Here is a 26,173-nt window from a genome sequence, read left to right on the forward strand (position 1 = left end):
CACATAAAATAATAGCACTAGGAACAGACCATACCACAAACAATGTCAAATCCTGTGGAGAGGAAAAAAAAAGTGAATAATTTGAAGGTGGCTGTTTTTAGCAGTATGGTAGCACTGACAAAGCTATAGATCTGAATTGATCTTAAGATGCCAGTGGAGCACTAATATGTTCCTATTATCTACTGCTGGCAAGATGCAGTAACAGCCTAGATGTGGGGGAGGTAAAGAGAGAGAAAAGTGAAAGACGACAGCCAAATAAAGTGTTACATAAGGATAAAGCATTATTAAGCTAGAAACAGGTAGAATGCAGCTTCAGAGTCTCTGGCTCTCAGCCCAGCCCACTAAAGGACGCTGTTTCTAGATGACAGACACCTGGCACATTTAAAGTCCACAAGTACATGATGTTGGGCAAAAAATGCCTTGATTTAGCATCTGCCTCAAGCACAAGCATTCCCCAAGACTCACCAGGTGAGATACAGCCATCCAGCATTTTAGAATGATTAACCATTTGTGTTTTCTTGATAATTTTGGAAATTTAGCAAAAGCCTAAACAAATCATGAAAATCCAGTGATGCACTGTTTCAGTTAAGCTGGAAGGGACTGATGATCTGGAAATGGGAAGGTTTATTCCCAATTTATTTCCCCCATTTTCTTTTCTGACTCAAGAAAGGAATCACACTAACTTCAGTTAGAAAGGTCACCATCCCCATTGTATAAAGAAAGAAAATAAAGCTTTCCCTACACAACAGGCTTGCAACAACCTGCAGATACCCAAGTAGGAATTTGCTTTCAGTTTCTAATTTTCTGGATGGTCCATGGACCATCCTTTTTGTCAGGGAGTGTGATGATAGGACAAGGGGTCATGGTTTTAAACCATGAGAGGAGAGATTTAGATCAGATGTTGAAGGAAATTCACTCAAAGAGTGGTGAGGCACTAGCACAGGCTGCCCAGAGAAGCTGTGGATGCCCCATCCCTGGAGGTGTTCAAGGCCAGACTGGATGGGGCTTTGGGCAGCCTGGTCTGGTGGGAGGTGTCCCCGCCCATGCCAGGGGGTTGGAACTCGGTGGTGTTTAAGGTCCCTTCCAAGACAAATCATTCTATGACAAACTGCAGCCACAATCGTGTTCACCATTGGAGATATGGTATAGGAAGAATGTTTGCATAGACTCACCTATCATCTGTAGGTTGCTTGAGACTTTCCCATGGGAGATAGGCACTCTTAAATTGTATTTGAAACAGCTAGTACTTTTTCTTTCTCCTTTGTGTAGGAAGGAAGTCAGCATACTTAAATGGGCAAGATAGTCTCCATCCTGCATAAGTTATTTCTAAAGAAATTGAATACATAAAGCAAAAGCACTGCATTTTCCCTAGCAGGTCTGGGAATTCAGTTCAACAATTTGCATTAGCATGTCAAAGAGAAAAACAAAGCCAAAAAAACCCACCAACCTCTGCCCAGTAGAACAAGCAGAAAAATCACATGATTATCTTTTTTAACTGTCATTCCATAGATTATATTCTTGGCCACCAGCCCTGTCCCAGCTAGAGGAGGTACCAGAATTTGTAAATCTATGTCAGCAGGAATGACTGAGGTTAATTAAGTGAGATTTGTTAAATGAGCTAACTGTACTGAATTAACTATACATCTCATATCACCATAATCATTAAAAAGTCCATCTTTTTAAGGCTCAAGTCCTTAATGCTTCAGCTTAATCTCTAAGACTCTGCACATAACAGTTTGAAGCAACTTCACAAGAAAAATACATAGCTGTAGCTCCTTCCTCCTTGTGAATGAAAGTATATCTCAACACCAAGTTTCCTTAATAAGCCTGTATTTCTGTTAACAGGGAGGAAACGTGCAGAAATCTGCAGTAGCTCAGAACCTATCTATGTTGTCCTGCTTATACAGCATAAATGATATTTGCTCTATGTAAAAGAGGAAAATTTTCTAGTAAATTTTAAAAATCTCTCACGATTTTTTTAAACAATAATATGTTGAAGTATATGAAGTGTTTTAGAGACCTTGGAATATCTGAAGCCAGATATTTAATTTTTAGTAGGCTTTATATAATAATATAATAAGGGTCTTAGCCTTGCTAGGTTTGAGATGCAGTTTTTCATGTGATGGATAGATTTTGAATGGACACAGAGAAGGAGATTATGGTTTGTTTAAGCAAATAAAAAGCAAATATCTAGTTACTCAGAAGACTACAAATAAATAAAGAATTGTTTTAAACAGAAATAATTACAATTTAACATGAGTTACATTTTCTCTTGAAGAAAGTATTTAAAAGTGAGCTGATATTCAAAGACGGTAACTTTTAAACAAAGATGAATCTTCAGGAGGTCAGCAAGAAGAAACAGATCTATCAGGACAAAAATATTTTGTCTGAAAGAAGAGGCTGAATCCAAAATATCAATTGAGCAAGGACCTAATTCTCCCCCAGGAAGCTCCAAAATCCCTGCTCCTTTAGGCATGGTAATGTTAAGAATATACAGTGTTTTAGTGTTTTACCACATTCATATAAACAAAAAGACCCAGAATCTGATTTTCCTCATCACAAAATATGGTCAAAATCTCTCAACAGTAAAATCAGGTTCCAACCATTAAGAAATACATTGCCAAAAAAATTCTAACTGGGTTCAGTCCTACCATGTGCTTCTTTACGTTATTTTTAAAGTGCTCTTCTGACAAAGTGATTTTCTCCTGCCCCTCCCCATAGAGTCTAATCCCCAGGATTCAGGTCAATGAAGATCCAGGCTCTGAGTCTAGGTACTTTAAAATAAAAATTGTTTACTTCACTTGATCAGAGATCACAGAACGAAGGGAATCACCTTCATCCTCTTTCTCTCCTTGGAAAGAAGGAAGTCATGAAAAACAATTTATTACTGAAAGCTGTTTGAGGACAGCTGATTGCCCTGCACTTAGAACAACAGTCTTACTAGATTATAATTGCTTACTAAATTGTAAGTTTAGCTCTCCGTGAAAGTAATCAATGTTTCCATAGATAATTGCACTATTTATATTTAAAACACTTACCACCCAGGAAGCAGTCTCCCAAGTTAATTTCATCTCCAGAATCTCCCTCTAGTTTAATTGATTTTTTAATTGCTTCTCACATCACTTTGTTATGTTTTCATACTCATTTTGCCCTTCTTTCTGGGCCTTTCACAGGTTTATCTATATATCTAGTTACTCTTGTAAAATGCCAGGACCCAGAATAAACCACAGTCTTGGGATAGGTGTGCCTACACCTTCTCCTTAAAAGGAGCTCACTAAAGAACAAGAAAGAATTTCAAACACAAAATGCTAGATTTTTTTTTTGTGGGGGAAAATAAGCAAAGCTAGATTTATTTTTAGTATCAGAAGCATAGTTACCATGTCAGACAGAATAGAGTTTCTCCATAACTCTTCCTGTGTCCTGCATTCTCACAAGCTGGTCCATGTTTCCAGCCTCAGCTTCTGACTTCTCAGGCAATTTCTGAGCCCTTCCCATCCCATCTCAGTTGCTCAGAGATTTTATTAGCTTCCTGCTACCTTTGCCACTCTCTGCCTGAGTGACGTGACCCCACCAATGTGCCCTCGCCCACCCCAACATTCCCCACCATACAACACTATAAAAATCCTCCTCTCCTGGAGATGTTCACAGCCAGTTCTCAGCCACATCAACTCCAGCTCTTGCTGGAGGCCTCTCCTCCTCATGCTCAGAGTAATGCAACAAAATGAAAACCAAATCAACTGCACAGCCTCTCTCCTTCTAATAACACATTTTTTAATAACACATTAATAACACATTCTAATAACACATTAAAAAGGAGTTTGTCTCCTTTTTACTAGATGCAGTCATCAGTAATTCATGACGACAGGATTAATCTCACACTCAGTCCCTTTTTCTGATTTGGAAGAGCCCCCTTTGGAGTACTGTGGCTTTCTGCAAGCCCTAGCACACAGCCTGAGATGTCAAGACGTCCTACTATCCCCCCCGACCCTGCCCCTCACATTTCAACCCTATCTCTGCAGCCTCCTGCCTGAGCCTCTGTGGGAGTCCAGGCTTCCTCTCCCTTCCTAAGATGGATTTTTTGTGTCACAGCATGACTTTTCCAAAGCAGGAAAAAGCAAGAGGTTTTTCATATAAACCACCTGCCTATCTATCTGGAATTTGAAGCCTGCATTTTTCTATGCAGCCCTGTGCAGCCTGATGAGGCTGTGTCCACCATGGAGCTCTGCAACCAACTATATCTTATTCTGGTACCAGCAGTTATGAGAAATTACCCATTGTGCCTTAATTTCTATTTCTAAGACAGGAAAAAAAAAAAAAAAAAAACACCTCTACACCATACATAGCCTGGGAAGATCAAGAAAGCAGCAGGTCCTGAAACATCATTAAATACTAGAAACATTTGGCTACAAAACACAAATATAATCTCATTGTTGAGGCTAGTATTACAAATATTTCTTGGGAGAGAAAAAATGTTGTTTTCTTGGTATTAATCTGAAGACCTCAGTAACATATTGTTTCTAAAATAGATGAAGTGTTAGAAACAAACAACAGACTGTCTTATCCAGCCCCACACCTCCTTATTCAGCTCCTCCAGAGCAAGCTGCAGGCCTGAGCATGCATCCTTTGTATCCTGACAAAACACTTGTTGGAGGTACTGAGTGAGGAAAGGTTTGGAGCTATAAGATCATTTCTCCAAGAAAAGTAGCATTCTACCCAGATGTCAAGAAACACGAGTTCCTTCCTAGTCCTTGCAAGCGGCAAATTTAGTTATTTGCAGCATGCATCCCTAAGAAGAAGTGGTCACATTCATTCAGAGGAATGACCATGCATAGTGGAAAGGAGAAAGGAACACTATATAGACATAGACAGTTATTAACCTCTTAATTCAGTGTTAGAGGCAAAATAAAAAAAAATAATCTAAATTTGTATGAATGCCTCAGTCTAAGAATAAGCATCACTAACATAAAGAAATGGCCATTTGGGAACTGCAAATATTTTGAGTTAAATTTTTGTCTCAGACAAGATAACATATTATTGTCCAGTCTTATTATTGTGGGGAATATTTATTCCTCCTATACTACAGGAAAAAAATTAAATCAGACAAAGTGAAATCTTTGGGTCAAGGGAAGGAAGATTGGCAATCACCCTCTGTGTTCCTCTGCTGTGGAACCCGGCAGCTTATGTTGCAAGACAAGTCCAGAGAGTTCCAACCCAGCCACATTCTTACCCGAAAAGTAAAGTGAAATGAACAAACACTATATGAGGGGTCACTATATGAGCACGGTTTAGAACAAAAGTGAATTTAATTCAGGGTTTTAAAAATTAACACACACATCCTATCTCCTCTATATTTTACTGCCAGCCAGCCTATTCTGTAAAATCTTCCTCTGCTTCTGGTTCACAGTTCCAGGATATCCCAGCAGTGAAATACACATATTGCATTTTTGGATAATTTCAATGATAAAGAAATACAATGAAGACCAAAGAAAGTTGGATAAGGAGCTTTCAGAACATGTTTAATTTAAACATACCTATGGTTAAATCCTCCCACTTAGTTCACTTCCAAACTTAAATGCAGATATTCTAATCTCTGACTATTTTTACTTTGAAAAAACATCTCTATATGCTTGTTCTCTGAACTGAGGGTACCACCCTCTTAAACGTTTTCTTGAGAGGATAAAAGGGGAAGATCATTCTCAAGTACTATTTCTTTGCCCTCCCCCCCAATATTTCAGAAGTTTCTCCCTAAAAATAAATAAATAAATAGAGTATTTTAAAGTTTTTATTTGAATATGTTCCCTCTCCCTCTTGCAGGAAACAAACAAAATCTGCAATGAAATTCTCGTATTGACATCAGTTGGGATAACCTCATCTTCAGAGCAGTCCTATATGAATTTTAAGCTAAAGTATTTCAGAGCAGCCTTAACTGCAGCAGTCAGCAATTTTCATCTAGAGAAAATGAGAATAATTGTATTACCAAATATCCTTCTGACCCCAATACAGTCACAAAAGCAGCTGAGGAATGACACACACAGAAGATGCATACACCTGCTGAGAGACATTATAATGTCATACACAGCAGCCAGCATAGCCCAAGAAGACAACAAATAAACTACTGTATGAAAACCCTTGCAGAACTGAAGATGCACTGTGCAGTTCTTGAGGAGAAGGGAATCATTGGCTTCACAGAACCAAAGCAATTCTTTCCACTCCTTTGCTATCAGCCCAGTAGATTCTCAGGAAGCCCCTCGCTGCTCTGAACATAGATTTTTGATAGATCTGTGAGAGCCTTGATGAAGGCCAGATCTTAATCTCAACAAGAAAAAAAAAATAAAATCCAAAGACCTCCCTCTAAAGGAGCATAAGTAGTACTACTGAAAAGCACTGCTTTGTACTGTTCACTTTCAAACCATGAAGCAAACATGATTTCTGATATTTCTATTTTCCATGAACAGAAAGAATATTTCTCTGGCATTAAAAGTGTGAAATGGCAGCTGAAGGGAAAATAGCGTTTTTACCAAATCAGTGACATTTCCTTCTCTCCCTAGTGTATCAACTTAACCTAAACTGATGTTTTCTGAAATATCAGCTGTGTACTTTCACATTAGCTAAGTGTCTTGGACTTTAACTCAAATTAGTGAAATAAAATTTACTCTAGTAAAGATGGTAAGGAAAGTAAACTCAGCATGTTATATGTGCATAGAAAGTCACTGTGTGCAAATATTTAAAAGAAATCCCAGTGATAAGAGTAATGCAGATCTTTTCTTCCTTTATTGAACCCATATCCAATTCCTTGACAATATGACAACTAGAGCAATTTAGGGTCAGAATACGTATCTGCTGTTATGCTTAGGCTCTGGAGGCCCTGCTTTAACCTCTGGCACCATGGCTAGTATGGCAGCCTTTCCAGATCCATTTTCCGAGCAATTTTATGTTGAAGATTTTTGGTGTGTGTGTGTGTTTTCTCCCCCATTAGAATCCCAGTCATTGGCTGAACCCAACAGATGTACATTTTTATTATATTCGCTGGTGTATAAAGTCTCAATATAGAGGCAGAGAGGTGTGATATAATCTAAAAAGGAAGTTTGCAAAAATGAAAGATTTTTATGCTCAAGGACTAAATTTGCCCTAGTAAATTGCTTCATGCCTACAAACTCCCTTTAAGCTGGCATACAACAGAGTTCAACTGAATTTTAGTGCCATAAAAATGCAAGTTGAACATCTGGGTCATTCCTTCCACACCAGTGCTCCAGGTCAAGTTTTAGTAATTCAGGATGTCAGGCTAAAAAAAAAGAAAGTGTTTACTTATGCAGGAGATTTACAAAAGAAAAAAAAAAGAAAAAACAAAAATTTATATAGAGAGATGTATAATTATATCTAGAAGAAAAAGGATTCATCCTTAGAAACTTTTCCCCTGTTTGTGACATTTCCATCTGAAAATGGATTAATTTTTGACAGTTTCCTAGGAAAAGGTTAATTATTTTTCAAGTCCTACAGTCTGTCTTATAGGAGATATGATTCTTATCAAATTCTGAAGACTTTCTTCCTCTTTTTTTTTTTGGTGACAGTATTGGTCCTCTGTGGATGCATAGAATGCTTCATAAGCTATAAGTACTCACTTAGAAAGTATTCGTTATTATTTATGTTTTATGTATTTTGCATATAACAATATTAATCCTTAAAAAAAAAAAGTGCTCTCTATACACAATCCAGACTACTGCTTGCAAGAATTTTAGTTAACTTGAATATATTGTCTTCTTAATTAAGAACAAAATACCAGCAACACATGGAACGGAACCAATATAGGAAGTTCCTTGACTCAGGAAACTTGTGTCTGTTAAGGAACTGACAAAAAAAATTGAAAGATAGGTCTTACAGAGTTGGAAAAATTAATGTTAAATTTTTATTTTCACATCTTCGTGTCAATTGCTGAAAAAGATTCTTTATGCTTTCATTTTTTGTAGATGAAAATTTACATTAATAAAATTTACTTGATTGTTATTGTGAGTAGAATTCAATAAAGGAAAAAAATATTACCAGATTCTTTACTTTATAGTTGTAATTCACACAAAAGTATGCTAAGTACACTTTCTGGGAAGAATATGCTTACTACAAAGGACACAAAGACTAGATTAATGTTTACAAACAAGGTTTGAGTACTGCACTAAGGATAAAATATGAAGGGGAGTTTGAATTACCTGATTTACTACTTAAACTGAAAGCTCATTTTAAGAACTGTAGAAACATTAGAGTTAATTTAGAAGAGTTTTGAGTAACACTTCAGTTGTTTTGAAGTTGTTTCGATGACTAAGATGATAGGTTAATGACATACTAAGTGAAATGATCCATGGCACCTGCATTAGAATTGCAGTAAGGCTATTTATGATAACAACTTAATCTTCACATCAGCCATAACTACTGTTTTAGAAGATTATTATGTATTTTAAAATGAGATTGACATTTGTGTTGTGGTTAATAGGTTTTATTTCTTCAGTTTGCAATACCTTTCCCTCAGCTTTGTAATAGTAAGTACTACATAACCTGGCAAAAAAGTTTACTCCATGTCTCTATGGGGTTACATACTGAAGATGTCTTCTACTCTTCACCTTCAATAGACTATATTCAAACATCAAGGGACAGTACTTTCATCTAAAAGGAAGTAGTCAATCCCGTAAGTTACAGCAAGAGTTAGTCACATGATTTTTCCATTTTCCAGTGTTCCAGAATCCCTCACAGCTGGGTCGCCTTCTCTTGTTACAGCTTTTTTCATCTAAAGTCATGCCAATAGCCAGGACTGACTATGGCCATGCCAGCCCCTGCTGTTTCAAAGAAGCTGGGAGGGAAATTTATATATGTGTATGTATATATATATATATATGTATTAATATAAGTTTTATATATAATATTTTATATTTTGCTGGTTTCCTTTCTTTTCTCGACATAAGGATATTGGAATAGAGCTAGCCAAACCCTTTACCAGAATATTGCATTTACATTGTATAGAAACCTTTCTACTTATATGCATTGTGCACTATTTGAAGTATTTTATTATAGGTTCCCTTTATACCACAGGAAGGTACAACTGCTTCCACTAATATTATGGAGTTTTAACTTCATTTAATGGATATGGAACACTTCAAAAATCAGTCATCCATGAAATATGGCTGTAGATTTTGGAAGAGAAAGGAAATAAATAAGAGCATGGAATGCTGATAAGAAATTTCGTGCAAAAAGGAATTAAATTTCTCTGGAACTGTAAAAAAAAGTGCTCCACCCATCAAACTTCCTTTTCTAATACTGGTGATCTGTAAGGCTTTCAAAAGAAAAAAAAGGACTACATGGGTAAACTAATTTCATGTGCCATATTTGCACAGTGACAAATGTAACAGTTTTCTTTATTAAAATGGGGCAACAGGGAAATCCCTTTGTGCTTTGGTAGTCCGCCAGAAAAATGTAAACAAGGTGGCACAACACCCTGCAGAAAAGCTAGCAGGAATGCAGAACTCCAAAACCTGGTTGCTAGCTCCTGCAAGCTTTGTCTTCCTCACTGGAAATTATTCATTTGGGCGTAAAAACTGATGAAGTCAGCTGAAGTGACATACAGTTCTCAGGAGGTAAGGTTTCTCTTTTGATGGCTTCATATATTCCAGGGCAAAACAGTATCATTGAAGAGAGACACAGGAACCCTCCTGATGTTGAAGCTGAGCCAGAAGGTTCTGAAGATGGCCTGTTTAGTAGTGGGGGACAAGACTACCAGTCTTACCTCAAAAGTTGTGGTTTTCTTCTCCCTTATTGATTTCTTATTTTTAAACTTCAGAAGTAATTTTGCACTTATCAAAATTCAAGCGCAATTCTTCATCCTGAATTGTCCTGTCTCATGTTTTACCCAGTAGTCACACTTTTAAAAACCTACTGTATTGCACTAGGAATACACAGGTGGAAATAATTAGATTCCAGTGTAGGAGCACAAAGACAAAGAACTGCACATTGTTTCAAGAAAATGAGGGTGACATGATGCTGAACAGAGTTACAGTAAGCAGCCTCTTCTTTTCAAATGCTATAGCACAAAAAGAAAAAACATAGTAAACATCAGAGAGAAGGAAAAAAAGAATGCTTTGTTCTTTACTCAGCTTTCACCAAGCAGATAAAATTCAATGTGCTGTTTCATCTAGCTCCAACAGACTGATGTATTTTCTAGGTCAAACTATTGTTTCCCCGGTAGCTACATGGTCATTTCGCCAGCATCCTCAACCTCCTGGCACATCTCAGCAATTCACAAGCACCTCCTTTTTGGGAGTAGGTAGAAGGTGTCTTATCTCCAACATATAGAACCGTGGCAGTGATGAAAAGGGGAAAAGCCATTTGGAGAAGAGAAGAAAAGAAAACAGCTGAGAATATGGAAGGAGAGGGACAGGGAAGAATGTCTGCAATAGAAAGCATTACAGAGGTACAGCAAACTACTAGGGAAGGAGGAGCAAGGAAACAACATCTAAACTTGGCTGTCAGGCAAAGATTGAAGGATCCTGGTTTAGCAGTAAATGAAACAGTATGGATCAGAAATGGGATGTGCTGGAGTGGAATTGGAAAGGGAAAAAGGTACTACCACAGAATGAGAGTCAAGCAGGATAATCAGCATTGCTTATGTGAGGGGTAGCAATAGGACACCTCCTCTCCCCTAAGGAGAGTCACTCCAATTCAGGGGCAGAGGAGGGAGAGAAAGGGCACAGGGATGGGTCCCTGGGCCAAATGTGCTTCCAGGATCTCATGACAAGCACCAAGCAGTTGCAGCAGACAATATAGCGGCATCACGAGTGTAACACACTTAGTCTTACATTAAATCAGTCACCCATATATAGATGGTCTACTGTACTGGCCACCACACCCACAGATGGCGCATACCAAGGCATCTGCTTATCCACAGGACAGGAAAATTTTGTTCAAATGAACACTTATAAGAACCTGATGCTTCTTCTGCTGCTCAAGCTGAGTGTATCAACACAGCCTCCACTCCTCCTTTCTAGCCCATTTTTCATGCGTCCCTTCTCTGCCTTCTCTTCTTACTGCTGCTTTTTTTTCCTGAGCTCATAAAATCCATCACTTGAATTTGTCTAGGCTGGCCTCCCCAAATTGAGCCTTGCTCAGTTTGGGCTGTCAAAAGAAATATAAAAAAGTGATCCCTAGTGTTTGAAGGGGAGATTCAAGCTTAGCAATGGTGAAATTGAGCAGTATAGCTAACATCTCCTGGAAAGCAAGAGATGGAAAAAAGAAAAATAACACTCCACTTAGTGCAATAGGAATAAAAACATCTTCAAAACTCTCTGCAGACCTAGTGCCAAATCATTTCAATGTGCAATGCAGTTTCTAGAGAAGCTCCTGATCATATGCCATTAACGCACTGCACAGGATTCATAATCTCTGAACAGCTACCCTAACACAAACTCATTTATCAGTCAGGCCTGTAACTTCTCAAGTTCTTCTGGAGTTTGGAGGAAAGCATTCAAAGTACCTCTTAATGGACCACAAAACAGCCCACCAATATTTTTGGTACAGTGATTTGGTAAATTGTGATATGATTAAAAATTCTTGCAATGCAAAAAACCAGACGAGCCAGAAAATTAGCCATTTAGAAGAGGTTAAACAGTTTACAGGCACAATTTCTCAATAGATAACTGCAATGCTGGGATTCCAGTATCAGTTTTTCAATCATGAAAGTGTCACCCAAACATCTGTAGAACTAACTGTTATGGGTTATCAGTGAAATAGGAGAAATATATCATTTTATCTTGTTTTTACTGATACGGGGGATATATACATATAAAATCAGATTAAACCAAGCTTGTTGCTGGTACTGGCCATTAGCAGTTGTTTAGGGAAGAGCACAAAACAGCGTGTTTACATCCATCTGCAGAACAGCCACAAGTGTCTTTTGGTGCAAAGACCTCCTGAACAGGTGGTACTGTTGTTTTTTGTTGGTGTTTTTTTGTTGTTCTTGTTGTTGCTTGTTTTTTGTTTTACATTGTATAATCCTTGACAGCCCCGTCCCTGTCACCATGGATTCCTTCAGCTTTTAGTATCTGCAGTTTCCTGTGACTAGGAATCATGCAGCTTCGTGAACAGCCATCCACAGTGCTGCTCAAGTACCTCCCTCTGCTTGCATTAACGTGAGAAGGACTTGAGGGTTTTCAGTGCTTCTCAGAAAAATCAGATCATCCCTTCACATGAAAGGTTTTTTCTAAAGTTCAGTTTCGTAGATAATGCTGCTCTAAATTTACACATAACAAAAATGTTTCACTGTACTTAAAGGCACATGCACTCTGCTGCTGCAGAGACTCCAGGCCTTGCAAAACTGTTCAAAGCAAAAAAAAAACAAAAAAAAAAAACCTATGTACCTGCCTTCTGGCTTTTAAACTTGATCTTCTTATTTTACTTCCCCCAGTCTCATTACCTCAGAAAAGTCAAGATCTATGGAGCAAATACTGCCACTAAGCATGCAAGAACCACATCATACACAACATTTGACACTAAATGATGTCAGGGTGAAAGATCTCTCTAGAGCTCCTTCTCCACTTGATCCAGAGGAAACACCACTTGACAGATGCAATCTCATTTGGCGTTTCCTTCCCAAGACACTGATTATTTTCTGCTGAGAAGTAGTAAGTCAAGTTAGGCTTGATTAAAAAAGGAAAAGAAAAAAAAATCTGATTTTTTAAGGGAGCATTGGTGCTTGTATTCCTGTGAGGAGTCTTGGCATCTTAATCACCAAGACACATTGCAGGCAAATTATAGCATGTCCATGTGTTAGAAAAAGTCTGTGAACCATAGCCATCTACCACAGGCAACATAAGCAAACAAGTTCAGCTCAGTAGAGCCACAGCATATATAGCATGCTCATCAACTCAGAGTTATATTACACCTTACACATTTTATGGAGTAAATTACATAACTAAATACTTTCTTTGCTCCTCTGAGACAGCTCTACTATGGCATAGAAACTCTACCAATAACATTTTAGTGAAAGCCTACTTTCTAACAGGTTAAAAAGGTCTCTATATCTTATTGCTTCATAGTTTAAAGTTGAAGATGTAAAAACACATACTCCTCCACATTTTAGTGATCCCCCTTCCACAGGGGGAGGGCACAAGCTATGAACACCACTCTTGCTGGCAGGAGCTCCACAAAGTGCTGGAGAAGACTGGCTAGTTGGCCCACAACAATGACTTCTGTCACACAGGGCAGTCACCCTTGCTGGGACACCAGTGCCCCAGGATGCTCACTACATCCCTGTCTGCCCACCATCACTGCCCAACTGGCTGGAGCCCCATGAGCATGAGAGGCGGTTCTCCCAACCCTTGCCCCTTCCCGAGGGGTGATGCAGCCCAGAGTCCCTGCCTTCTCAACTAGAGATATGGACAACAGACACCCACAGTACCCAAACATGTTTGCTGTGTGGGAATCAGCACCGGGGAACACAAGGAAGACAGCACCAGTGCTGAAAAACTTGCATTTAATGGTCACTCAGGCTCTCTGCAAGCAAGCAAGGGAACAGATAAGCTGTAACCCATTATAAATGGATTTTTCATCCTAAACAGCTTTCAGCTGCAGTATAAAGACAGCCTATGCTAGATAAATGTCTTCCATGTATTTTGTTAGCAACAGTTCACATCATGAGAAGTCAGTGTGTTTAGTATTAGTTGTGTCTGTAGTATTACAGATTGTTATTGTGATTGTATAGGTAAAAGAAAGAAATGGATTAATACAGCGACATTGACAATAAAATTGTTATTAATATATAGGTAGTTAACTTTATCACCAAAAGATACACCCTTATCTCATTTTCTCAGTACTCTGGAGCAACCTCCATAATATCATCCACATATTACATACACACCAGAAGAGCAGACAGCTGCACGATTAACCACACTGCATTGTTAAGAATACCAATTCCTAACCAGTTATGAATCATGAAAAAATTAAATTTCTTGTATAGTCATGAAGAAAATCTTTAATAGAAATAGATATTTTATTTGGCTGTTATTATGCCACAGAAACGTTCACGTGCTATTAAATTACAGAATCATCTAGGTTGGAAGAAACCTCCAAGATCACCCAGTCCAACCTGACCTAACACTAACAAGTCCTTCAGTAAACCGTATCACTAAGCTCTACTTCTAAACGTCTCTTAAAGGCCTCCAGGGACGGTGACTCAACCACCTCCCTGGGCAGCTGTCCTGGTTCCAGTTAGGACAGAGTTAATTTTCCCTCATAGTAGCTGGTAGGGTGCTATGTTTTGGATTAGGATGAGAAGAGCGCTGATAACATGCTGATGTTTTAATTGTTGCAGAGCAGTGTTTACACCAGGCCAAGGACTTTTCGGCTTCTCGCTCTGTCCTGCCAGCGAGCAGGCTGGGGGTGCAGCAGGAGCTGGGAGGGGACAGACCCAGGACAGCTGACCCAAACTGGCCAAAGGGGTATTCCATACCATCTGACGTCATGCTAAACAATATATAGGGGTGGCTGGCCGGGGTGGGGGGCCGGCTGCTCGGGGATAGGCTGGGCATCGGTCAGCGGGTGGTGAGCAATTGCATTGTGCATCACTTGTTTTCTTACACATTATTATTGTTAATACTATTATCATTATCACTATTATTACTATTATTGTTATTATTATATTCCTGTCTTAATAAACTGTCTTTATCTCAACTCACTGGCTTCACTTTCCCGTTTCTCTCCCCCATCCCAGAGAGGGAGGGGGGAGGGTGAGCGAACGGCTGTGTGGTGTTTAGCTGCCGGCCGGGTTAAACCACAACAGCCCTTTTGGCGCCCAACGTGGGGCCCGAAGGGTTGAGATATTGACAAATTTGACCAGAGTGTGTTAAACTAAAATTGGTATAAGTATTGGACCTGCTTAATAGTTGCTAGTCACGATGTTGATTGCCTTAATCTCCAGTCTGCTGTACCTGTATTCCAAATTGAGTTTTATAGTGCATTACTTTCTGTATGTGCTCCCTGTTGCACTGTTTATCCTTTCCGGGCCCTGGTTTAAGATTGTTATGGTACTGTGCGGTGTAACAATGGCTTATGAAATGATGAAATACCTGGTCACGACTTTAACCTGGTATTTGTACTCAGCACTGACGTCGACTCTATACTTTGGAACCCATATCTCGGAAACTATTAGCAATTACACCTATTGCCTGTTTTCGTTAGGGAGCCAATCTGTGAAGGGGACAGGGGAAGACATGTTTCCCTACCTGTTCACTCTCCCTTTCTCCTTCACCACCCTCTTATCCCCCGAGCTAGTTACGGTGGTTCTCCGAGATGTTGAATATCCTTGGGATACTCAGACCAGCCTGCTCTTGTTGTTATGTCTCCTGAATGCGCTTCAGGTTTTGTGGAGGGTTAAACAACTACTCAGGAATCTCATCCGGAGATCTGTCTTGAGGCGGGATAGTTGCGAGTGGCAGGGAGTGTGGGAGGATATGGGCAGGTTTCTAGAGCAGTGGTCACCTCCAGTGTTTTGGACATTCACCCCTGAACAACTGCAAAATCCTAAAAAGCTGGCAGAATGCTTGAAAAAAAGGTGTCATGACTCTGGCAGTTCCAAAGTGACACAAATCACTGTAGCGTGCTGGGGTCTGGCTTGTGCCTATCGAGCTGCAATTGATGCTACTAGCAACCTAGCTCCAGCTCCAGCTCCTGCAGCCGCTCCAGCTCCTGCTGCAAAGCCTTGTTCATGTTATTGCTTATCATATGCGCAGACTGAGCTTGTTGCAGCTGCTGGCCAGTGGGGTTGGGCCACAGGGCCGGCATGGCAGGCACTGGTTGTAGCAGGACATGTCTTAGGGCTGGAGATGCACCTGGTTCCCAAGGAGGATGAGGCGAGAGAATTGGATGAGAGAGCAGGGAGCTGGGCTGCCTTTTATGCTGGTACTTCATTGCCGCAGGCCCAGGGGCACCCTTGGCAGAGGTAACAATTTTCTGACAAGCTCAATTTGAATGCAAACCATTCCAACAAATGTTATGGTCCGTGTGTTGGTTTCCTGCACTGCTGCCTTTTCATTTCCAGATCTAGGCCATGGCCATACCGCAGTGATGGATTCTTTAGAGTGCTGGGATGAAATGTCCAAGGATTTCTAGGGCAGGAATGCATCAGTGAGGGCAGAAGACTCACCGGAAGTGCTGGACGGGTCCCCTCTGATCATCTTCATGGCTGAGACACAGGCCTGTAGGGAAGAGGAGAGAAGAATGCGGGCAACGATCCCGCTACCTCTCGCAAAGAGCATGAGACTCTTAATCTCAGGGTCGTGGGTTCGTGCCCCACGTTGAAAGGGCTGTTGTGGTTTAACCCAGCTGGCAGCTAAACACCACACAGCCGTTCGCTCACCCTCCCCCCTCCCTCTCTGGGATGGGGGAGAGAAACGGGAAAGTGAAGCCGGTGAGTTGAGATAAAGACAGTTTATTAAGACAGGAATATAATAATAACAATAATAGTAATAATAGTGATAATGATAATAGTATTAATAATAATAATGTGTAAGAAAACAAGTGATGCACAATGCAATTGCTCACCACCCGCTGACCGATGCCCAGCCTATCCCCGAGCAGCCCGGCCCCCCACCCCGGCCAGCCACCCCTATATATTGTTTAGCATGACGTCAGATGGTATGGAATACCCCTTTGGCCAGTTTGGGTCAGCTGTCCTGGGTCTGTTCCCTCCCAGCTCCTGCTGCACCCCCAGCCTGCTCGCTGGCAGGACAGAGCAAGAAGCCGAAAAGTCCTTGGCCTGGTGTAAACACTGCTCTGCAACAATTAAAACATCAGCATGTTATCAGCGCTCTTCTCATCCTAATCCAAAACATAGCACCCTACCAGCTACTATGAGGGAAAATTAACTCTGTCCTAACTGGAACCAGGACAGCAGCCCATTCCAATGCCTAACAACCCTTTCAGTAAAGAAGTTCTTCCTAACATCCGACCTAAAACTCCCCTAGCACAACTTCAGCCCATTCCCCTCGTCCTGTCACCAGGCACGTGAGAGAATAGACCAACCCCCACCTCGCTACAGCCTCCTTTAAGGTACCTAGAGAGAGCGATAAGGTCGCCCCTGAGCCTCCTCTTCTCCAGGCTGAACAATCCCAGCTCCCTCAGCCGCTCCTCGTAAGACTTGTTCTCCAGACCCCTCACCAGCTTCGTCGCCCTTCTCTGGACTCTCTCGAGCACCTCCATGTCCCTCTTGTAGCAAGGGGCCCAAAACTGAACACAGTACTCGAGGTGCAGCCTCACCAGAGCCAAGTACAGGGGGACAATCACTTCCCTAGACCTGCTGGCCACACTGCTTCTTATACAGGCCAGGATGCTGTTGGCCTTCTTGGCCACCTGAGCACACTGCTGGCTCATATTCAGCCAACTATCAACCAATACTCCCAGGTCCTTCTCCGCCAGGCAGCTTTCCAGCCACTCACCTCCCAATGAGATAATTTATATAATAATAATAATAATAATAATGAGATAATAACCAAATAATTTGGTTGATTGACTCTTTGGTATACTGTCTGGCTACTGTAAACACAAATGCTACTAAGGTCTTTGTCAATATCTGAAACAAAGAGAAAAACTGATATACAGTGTTCTTTTTACCCCAAACAAAAACATTCTCAAATTCATACAAACCAAAACAAAAGAAAAAAGTGTAATTTCAGTCACTGCATTCAAAACTTTTCAAAGCCTTATATTCTCTAATATAAAACACTGACTTCCTTATTTAAAACTGAATATTATACCTTCCTAAAGTCACTGGCATATTGTCTCCAAAAAAATAAGATGCATGCATCCTCCCAGTCTTCAAACCAAAGTAAAGGTCAATAAGTCTTAAAGTACTTTTTGGCCGACCCTTTCCATAACTTCTCACTTATCTGTACGAACAGCCTTCATCATCTTGTAATGACATCGACCATGCTGAACAGCACCTCCCACGGATAATATTTTTGATGCCAATGAACACCAGGTACAATTCTCAGATGTTTCAAAGTCACTAAAATTGTGCCAGCCCATGATTCCCCAGCACACAAGAATGCTGTGTCTCATCTATGGCCCTTGCCTGCACTTGTGCTCCCAGATTTATTATTGCATTTTCAACTTTGCTGATTCTTTTTACACATTTTACTTCACGTATAATTCATGCTCCTCCTCCAGTTGTCCTCATCTCTTGCCTCAGATACGATCCTTATACCTTCCTATAATATGGCAGAAAATGAAAAAAAAACCCTTACAATTACTATCCACACAACTATGAGGTTTGATCTGTAGTCATGAAAGAAGTATTAACGGTCTTTCTCTTGCCCAGTATTTCAACTCAACCCATTTGGAATCTTTCTTCACTTATTCTTTCTATTCATTTTTGCCTCCGTGAGAGTGCTCTCAGTCTTTGCATGCCTCCTCCTTGCAGGATTTTTCCATACCATTAATTATTTTTTGCTTCTTCCACCTCCATCTCTACCCTCTTGTCAGCAGCAGGCAGGCTAAAAGTGCACAGTTTTCCAGATGGCTGCACACACCACAGCAAGGGTGACTGACATTAAGTATTATTTCCTCTGTTCTTTCCACAACCTGTTAGTAATTTTTGGTTCTTAACAAACCAAATCTTTTTCTATTTTTATTTATTTATGGGCTGCAGTTAAGTCTGAAGCTATCAGAGCAGTATGTAAACAACTCACATTGTTCCTTCTGCTGTACATTAACTTGCATACATCAGCAATCAGTTTGACTTACCACATGTTAACAGTCGCCTTGTTTTGCCAGGTCCCTGCAAAACTCCTTAATATAGCACATCAGTATTAAGCAGCAAATCAGGATGCCTCAGAGCTGAAAAAACTCTAGCTTAAACACTATCTGCAACTGGAGCCAGTATTTTCTTTGGTGTGTCTTAAGCAGTCTCTCCCTCATAGCCTACTCTTCTCACACTCCTTCAGGACCAACCCACCAACAGTTTCATTGGCATGTTTCTTTGACACATCTCAGAGAACGATAAGCAGAGGGCAGACACGAAGTAGGACTGAACAGCAGAACTCAAGTTGGTAACACCACATTCATGCCTGCAGCTTCTCAAGGAACATGTAGTGGCATTCTTTAGAATAAAGCATTACAAAGTTCCTCAGCTCAGACTGAAGGCAGAAGAAATCATTTATGCAGATCCAAGGATTTCTATATATCTTTCTCAATGCTCAAAGTCCCTCTCCCAATATTTGCTACTGCAAACTCAGCCCCTGGATGGAGCTTCCTTTGAGTAGTCCTTAATCACTTCCTATGCATCCATTAGCTCATCTTCAAATGACATCCAGTTGTAGAAACAGGCAGTAAATAACCACACTACTAGAACCAGTCAAGCTGTCTGTAAAATAGGGAACAATTCAACACGAATCAAGGTGACAACTGAATACTCTTCATAGCAATCACAGTATTTTACTACTTGGCAGCATGATCAGAAGCAAAAATAAGAAGTTTGCCTCTCCAAATCCAAGCTACATCTCCTCAAGAAAATTCATTTTTCAGAGTAGCACATTCCAGCTGTCTAGTAATAACAGTGTGAGGACAAGCTACACATACTAACGCAAAGCAAGAACTCAGTAAGGGTGTTAAAAAAAATACATCAAAAAACTAAGGCAAGAAAACACTTCCACAAGATGACTCAAGAATTTAGACATTTGCATGAAAATGTTTGGGTTGAAAAAAAAGAGAAAAGATAGGGTAGACGTAAAATGCTATAGTTACCAAAAGGTAATAAACCAGATGTAAGAGCCAGTAGGAAACATGTTTTCTTTTAGGGAAATTCTGCGTATGCTTTGATTGCAGAACTGTCAGAATGCAGAATACAAATATATTCCATGCTTTACTAAAGGTCGTTTGAAAACATTAATAGGGGGAGGAAAAAATTCAAATACTACTTCTGAAAGAAAAAAAAAAGCCTCTTAAGACAATGAAAAAAATCCAGGACAGTTGTTTAAAACAGTGGAGGTTTAAAATATCTCAGAGAGGTCCATAAAATGTTTGAAAAATCTTTTTTCAAACTTGAGTTTGACTTACCAGGAGACAGAGAAGCCTTAGATTCAGAGGTGTACAAATAGTTTAGATATAGAAATTAAAAACAGAAAAACATTGGTGTAATTCTAAGACCTTACCAAAACAAAAGCTTATTTGAATGCTACATGCAGAGATAAGTTAACTTCTGCAGTTGGGCTATTAAAACCAGTTAACCCTGTCCTGAATATGTAAGGCTACAGTTACCTTGCAAGAAGATTAGCAGCCTGCCTATTGTGATTACATTACGTAAATCCTTAGGCAACTTTATAAGAAAGACTACTAAACAACTATAAACAGCACCATATTCAACATTTCACCGTACACCATGACAAGCAACAACAAACTACAACAAGCAAGAAGACTTCTGATTGAACATAGGCTCTCTTTTGCAATTGTTTTCTGGATTCTTGTGAAAGCATCATTGGGTTTACATTTCTCAGACAACACAATCCATGGTTCATCTGTGTTATAGATTGTTAGTTTCTGCCAGAAAGGCTTATTAACTCTTCCATCCCCCTTATAGTGAACATTAATTGACAAAAAAAACAACTCTACAAACAATTCATTGTTGCTTCATTTCTCTGGACTACATCATAAGAAGTAGTTTCTTAAAGTAATGTTTACCCATAGCAGCCATCACTCAGATGAAGGGCAAAGTTTCATATATTTTCGGTCATCAATTAATCCAGCTTAGTATTTATACTGACAATTCCTCCTAGTTTACTGAGTCTCTCAATATCTCCAATTCTTTTTTGTGACCTTGGTGCTGAAGGATGTTTTAACTCAATTCATGTAAAGAGCAAGTCCTCTTTGCACCTAAAGAAAAAGCAATGAACAAACACATCAGGATAAACAAGGATAATCTAGAGCTGTACAAGAATCTCTCCCTGGGGCTTCATTGAAATTCAATTTCTTGGTAAAAGCAAGACAACTGGATAGATTCAGTTGATTTTCCTAGCTAGTCTTATTCTAGGAGAGAGGCTGAAAAACAGATAGCTGTGAGGGGAAAAAAAAAGTCCCAGATGATGATAAAAATGGAAGCTTGGATGCATAAACTAGTGCATACTCTTGCTCTTAAAGAATTAATCTTCAAGCCAGCAGACAGATACATAAACACTCCAGACAAGTCTGCAAGGCTTCTCACTGGCCCAAGAAATATTTGTTTGTATGAGGTAGCACAGAAGGGAGGAGAAAACCAGAGAAACTGAGAGGTGCCTATTACAAAATACCTGATAGTACAGCACACCAACCAAGACATACTGGCTATCATCTGCAGTGTTTGCCTGAACTATTATTTCATTTTTTTTCAAGGGGGGACAACAAGTAGCTCAGTCACTTACCCAAAAGTATGGAAATTTGAGGTCTGCTGTTTTACAAGAAACTTGTTTCACTACAAAACCCTTCCTCTTTCCACATGATAGAAGCTTTCCAAGAACATTATTGAAAATGTTTGGGGGACAACTAAAACACTGTTCTCTCCAAAAGGTTCCAGTTTGGAAGGAAATTCATAGAGTAAAAAGAAAAATAAACCTTAGAGTAACTTAATTAGCTGAAATATAACACAGCTGCAAGGAAACATCAGAAATGCTGTGACAAACACCATCTACAGAGAGAAGCAACATTCAAAATCACTGGATTAAGAGAAGTGTTCTCACCAAAACATATACAGGCCCAGGTTCTTGATTGAGCTTCAGTCTGAACATCCTGAACACACATTAAAAATACTAACTCCATCAGGAAGTGAGGGAAGGAGAGCAAATCAAGCTTCTGTGAAGCAAACAAAATGAAGCCTGCTTGGAGACATCAAAAAAGGTATCCTTGTCTCAGGAACACCCAGAATGCATTGACAGGTAAAATACTGAGCAGTTGTTTCTCAAATGGATTTCCACAGAGCTGCTGGTATCTGCCTACAGAAGCACAGCTCTCTAGTGTTTTAGTTGATGCTACGTTAATCTCTACAGATAGGAAGAATAAGACTTCTTGAAAAAGTAATACAGAAAGTTTAGTGGTGTTTTAAATCCCAAATCATAGCTACTTGCTTATCATGAAAACAATGACACTGTTGGATCTTGAGAAATCCCAGACTTTTAGCTATTTCCCCATATCTACTTGGAGGTTAACCAGAATAGCCTGATAGATACCTAGATAAGCATCTTTGCTTGTTTAGATGCCAGCATTACTTTTTCATTGAAGGTGGTAGAAAAGTTGGTTAGAACAAACAACATATTAGCCCATTTGATAATACAAAAATAGTTGTGTTTAGTGACTGCTACACTTGATATGGATTAATATCCATAATATCCTTTTGAATTTACAGTCTCCTATGAATAAGGAAAGAGCCGAGGTCCTCAGCTCTTCCAGCTCTCTGGCAAATCAAGCTTATATCAGATTCCAGATTTTGTGAATAGGGCTGTTGATCCTCTGTGCACAAATCCAAAACACCTAGTACAATTTTTAAATGCTTGCAACCTAAAATACTATTTATTGAATCAACTACTCTTTATTGCTCTTAATGGCAGGCCCTCCCAAATATATTTTGTATGGTCCCACTGGGACTTTTCTATGAGCTAACAAAAACTAAGTCCAGTAGCTGAAATTGGGATTAAGAGGGGGAGAAAAAAAAAGAAACACGCGTTAGACCACAATATCATTCTATACAGAAAACGTAGTTTGGGAGGGAAGCACAATAAGATCACCTACTCAAATTGAACAAAATCAGCAGATTCTAATTGCTTTTTCTTCTCTTTGGAGAAAGTAAGTTCCCATGGAAAGGAAGGCCAAAACCAAATTCTTGAAACAATAAAATCAGACTAATCCAGGAACCATTACTGCTAGGCTCTGCCAGCACAAACACCAAGTTGTCAGAAAGCAAGAAAGAAGATGCTAACTCAGTAGCTTGGTTCAACAGTTCGCCTATTGAGATTAGTTCACAAAAATCAAGCCAAAATAAAGCTGGTTAATAGGAATAACATCTGACATGGAAGACATTACAAGAACCCACCCAGAACACGTAGCTCTTTAGTATGACAAGAGGAAACATTGGTCCTAGAATACCAAGGGTGAGAAGATGTGAAGGAGGACAGCAATAGTACACAGAGAATCCAGGAGAAACTTTTGTTGTTTTTCTTCTGAGAAGAATGGCTGGAAGATAATTTCACAATAAAAAAAAAAAAAATAAAAAAATGAAAAATAAAGAGGACTATCAAAGACTACTTGCAGAAAGTGTTGAGCTGTTTTGTGTCAAGTAAAACTGACTAGCAGACATTAAAGGGTTTAAAAAAAATGAGAGCTTTCCTCGTACTAGGGTGCAAAAGAGATAAAGTAGGATGCAGCTAGCCCCTCCACCCATAACAGGTAACATATGAAAGCATAAAAATTTCAACAGTTCACAGAATCCTTGTTTTTCCCCTATGCCAGGATCCCACGTCAAAGCAAAAAGATATAACTAGGCCTTCCTTCCATCCAGATGCAGAAGATAAAAGGGTTTAGAAATCCTGAAAGCAGCTTGTATTCCTACCACAGCTGTACCCATCAGGTTGGTTACAAATAGAGTGCAGAGTAAAAAAAAAATCAGTGTAAATAATGTTTAACTAGGAATTAAATGTGAAAGAAAAAAAAACACTACCCCCAGAAATGACTGGGTCTCTGTACTGTCTTCTAAACTGTAAGATTTTATCAGGGTAACAGACATTGGACTGATTGTTGGGTTTCTGGAATGGACATATTGGAATGAAGGTGTTCAGTTTTCCAAAGTCTGCTATAATAATGAGCTCAGGTTTTGGTACTTCAAAATAATAGACCTCACTACCTACATGTCAGCTGAAATGGACCAAAACATTTTAGAAAAAGGTTCCCAAACAACGTTAGGAGGGTATGAAAACCATAGCAAAACAGACACTTCCACTGAAACAGAGTAAACTATATAGTTTGGGGGGGGCGGGGGGGGGAAGATTTCAGTTAAATATCATCTTTCTGTAGCATGCAGAAGCTAAACCACAGTTCAACCACACCAGATTGTGAATAGTGCAACGCTATAACATATGCCTTTTTCTATCCTTAATTCTCCGTCAATAAAAAAGAAAAAAAACCTTGGAAACCCGTTATTATTTCAATTTCTGCCTCAACTGGCTATTCTAGAAATAGCATGAAAGTAAGCGTAAGGAGAACAATGCAACAAGCTACTTTGCCATGTTTGACTCCAGCTTGTATTTCTTAAGAAACTCTAACAAACAAAAAGTCCCATAGAAGACTGAATCATTCCAACATATGCACTCTAACTCAATAGCACCTATTGAAAAATCATAAAGATACATAAACCTCTGTACACTCAATCACAAAGCAGAGAAATTAGGACAAAAAAGAAATTCTTGCAGAGAACATATGACGGGTGCACTAGCTGGCCAGATGAAGGACCTGCAGATCAGGAGGACAGCTGTTCTTGGAACAGCCCCTTCAACATGGTCTCCAATTGTTGGATTGAACATTTCCTTAGCCCAAATCACCTGTATATATCTCCAAAGAGAAAACCAAAAAGAACTACACAGTACTATATGTACTTTTTTCCCCTTGAAGAAGTGTACATCCATGCCCTTCATAAGTTGCTGGAATTCAAAGTAATTGAAATGTGTATAGCATATCTCATCTTATTATGCTTTTGTTGTTAGCCTTGCCCCTCCCCAACATTTCTCTCCCAGTCTAGGCAGAAAAAATAATGCAGTTAATAATGGGTAAAAATTCAAGAAGCACATAGAAGATAATTGATTTGAATCTTTACCAATTACTAATAGCCATTATGAGAATATTAATTTTCAGCTGCATTGTTTGTCTACCTGCTCTAAACTATTGGGGGAATAAGGAAGAAAAAACAGTATGCTTTAGATGTTTGTACTCCAGCACTCTTCCTGATGGCACTTTACATTTCTGCAGTGAGCCAGGTTTTGTACCTAATGATCATTCTCACAGGTAACACTTATTTATAAGCAACAGCTGGAAGTCAAAATCCTGAAAGATACTTCACAACTTTGCAGCCAAAGGCAAGACAATAGCAAGTAGTGGTTGCCTTATCTGTACTTGAGTATCATAACAGAGTTTGAACTTATTCCATCATCTCAAGTTACTAGCAACAAATTTATTATCTCCAAAAGAATCAACAAGATGACTCTCACCCAGCAGTAACTCAGGTCACAGCCATTTTAAAAGATAATGTTTGAACACTTAGCTGAATATAAAGTATTGACAACAAGATAGTCTGATGTGTTGATACACTGAAAACCTTAGTCCTCTCCTGCCAAAAGTATTTTTGACAGTCCTATTAACAGAATGACTTCATGCTGGATGCATAACAAGATGCACTGACAAGAGCGAGCGCCAGGTCCTGCACCTGGGACAGGGCAACCCTGGCTATGCATACAGACTGACCGACGAGACGCTGGAGAGCAGCCTCACAGAGAGGGATCTGGGGGTTGTGGTTGACAGCAAGTTGAATATGAGCCAGCAGTATGCCCTGGCAGCCAGGAGGGCCAACCGTATCCTGGGGTGCATCAAGCACGGCATTGCTAGTCAGTCGAGGGAAGTGATTGTCCCGCTCTACTCTGCACAGGTGCAGCCTCACCTCGAGTACTGTGTGCAGTTCTGGGCAGCACAGTACAAAAAGGACATTAAACTGTTGGAGTGTCCAGAGAATGGCTACGAAGATCGTGAAGAGACTAGAAGGGAAAACATATGAGGAGCAGCTGAAGTCACTTGGCCTGCTCAGCCTGGAAAAGAGGAAGCTGATGGGAGACCTCATCACAGTCTGCAGCTTCCTCACAAGCGGGAGAGGAGGGGCAGGCACCAATCTATTCTCCTTAGTCACCAGTGATAAGACCCACGGGAATAGTGTCAAGCTGAGGCAGGGGAAGTTTAGGCTAGATATCAGGAGGAGGTTCTTCACTGAGAGGGTGGTTGCACACTGGAACAGGCTCCGCAGGGAAGTAGTCACTGCAGCAAGCCTGTCAGAGTTTAAACGTTTGGACTGTGCACTTAGTCACATGGTCTAAAATTTTTGAGTAGACCTGTGTGGTGCCAGGAGTTTAATTCAATGATCCTTATGGGTCCC

At 39.8% G+C, this 26,173-nt stretch overlaps 1 protein-coding gene across 5 annotated transcripts in view; it reads right to left on the minus strand.

Moving 5' to 3' along the window:
• Window positions 1-26,173, minus strand: part of POU1F1 (POU class 1 homeobox 1) — a 218,574-nt gene that overhangs the window by 168,885 nt on the left and 23,516 nt on the right. For 3 of the 5 annotated variants that reach the window (XM_083846828.1, XM_083846827.1, XM_083846823.1), the window contains one exon: window positions 16,172-16,223. The exons of the other annotated variants lie outside the window; for them this stretch is intronic. In XM_083846828.1, coding sequence (XP_083702954.1) covers window positions 16,172-16,223 — 52 coding nt within the window. Of the gene's footprint in view, window positions 1-16,171; window positions 16,224-26,173 lie in introns of those variants that run through there. 5 annotated transcript variants of the gene reach the window in all.

The sequence above is a fragment of the Anser anser genome, assembly GCF_964211835.1.
Source record: "Anser anser genome assembly, chromosome: 1".
Classification (NCBI taxonomy): domain Eukaryota; kingdom Metazoa; phylum Chordata; class Aves; order Anseriformes; family Anatidae; genus Anser; species Anser anser.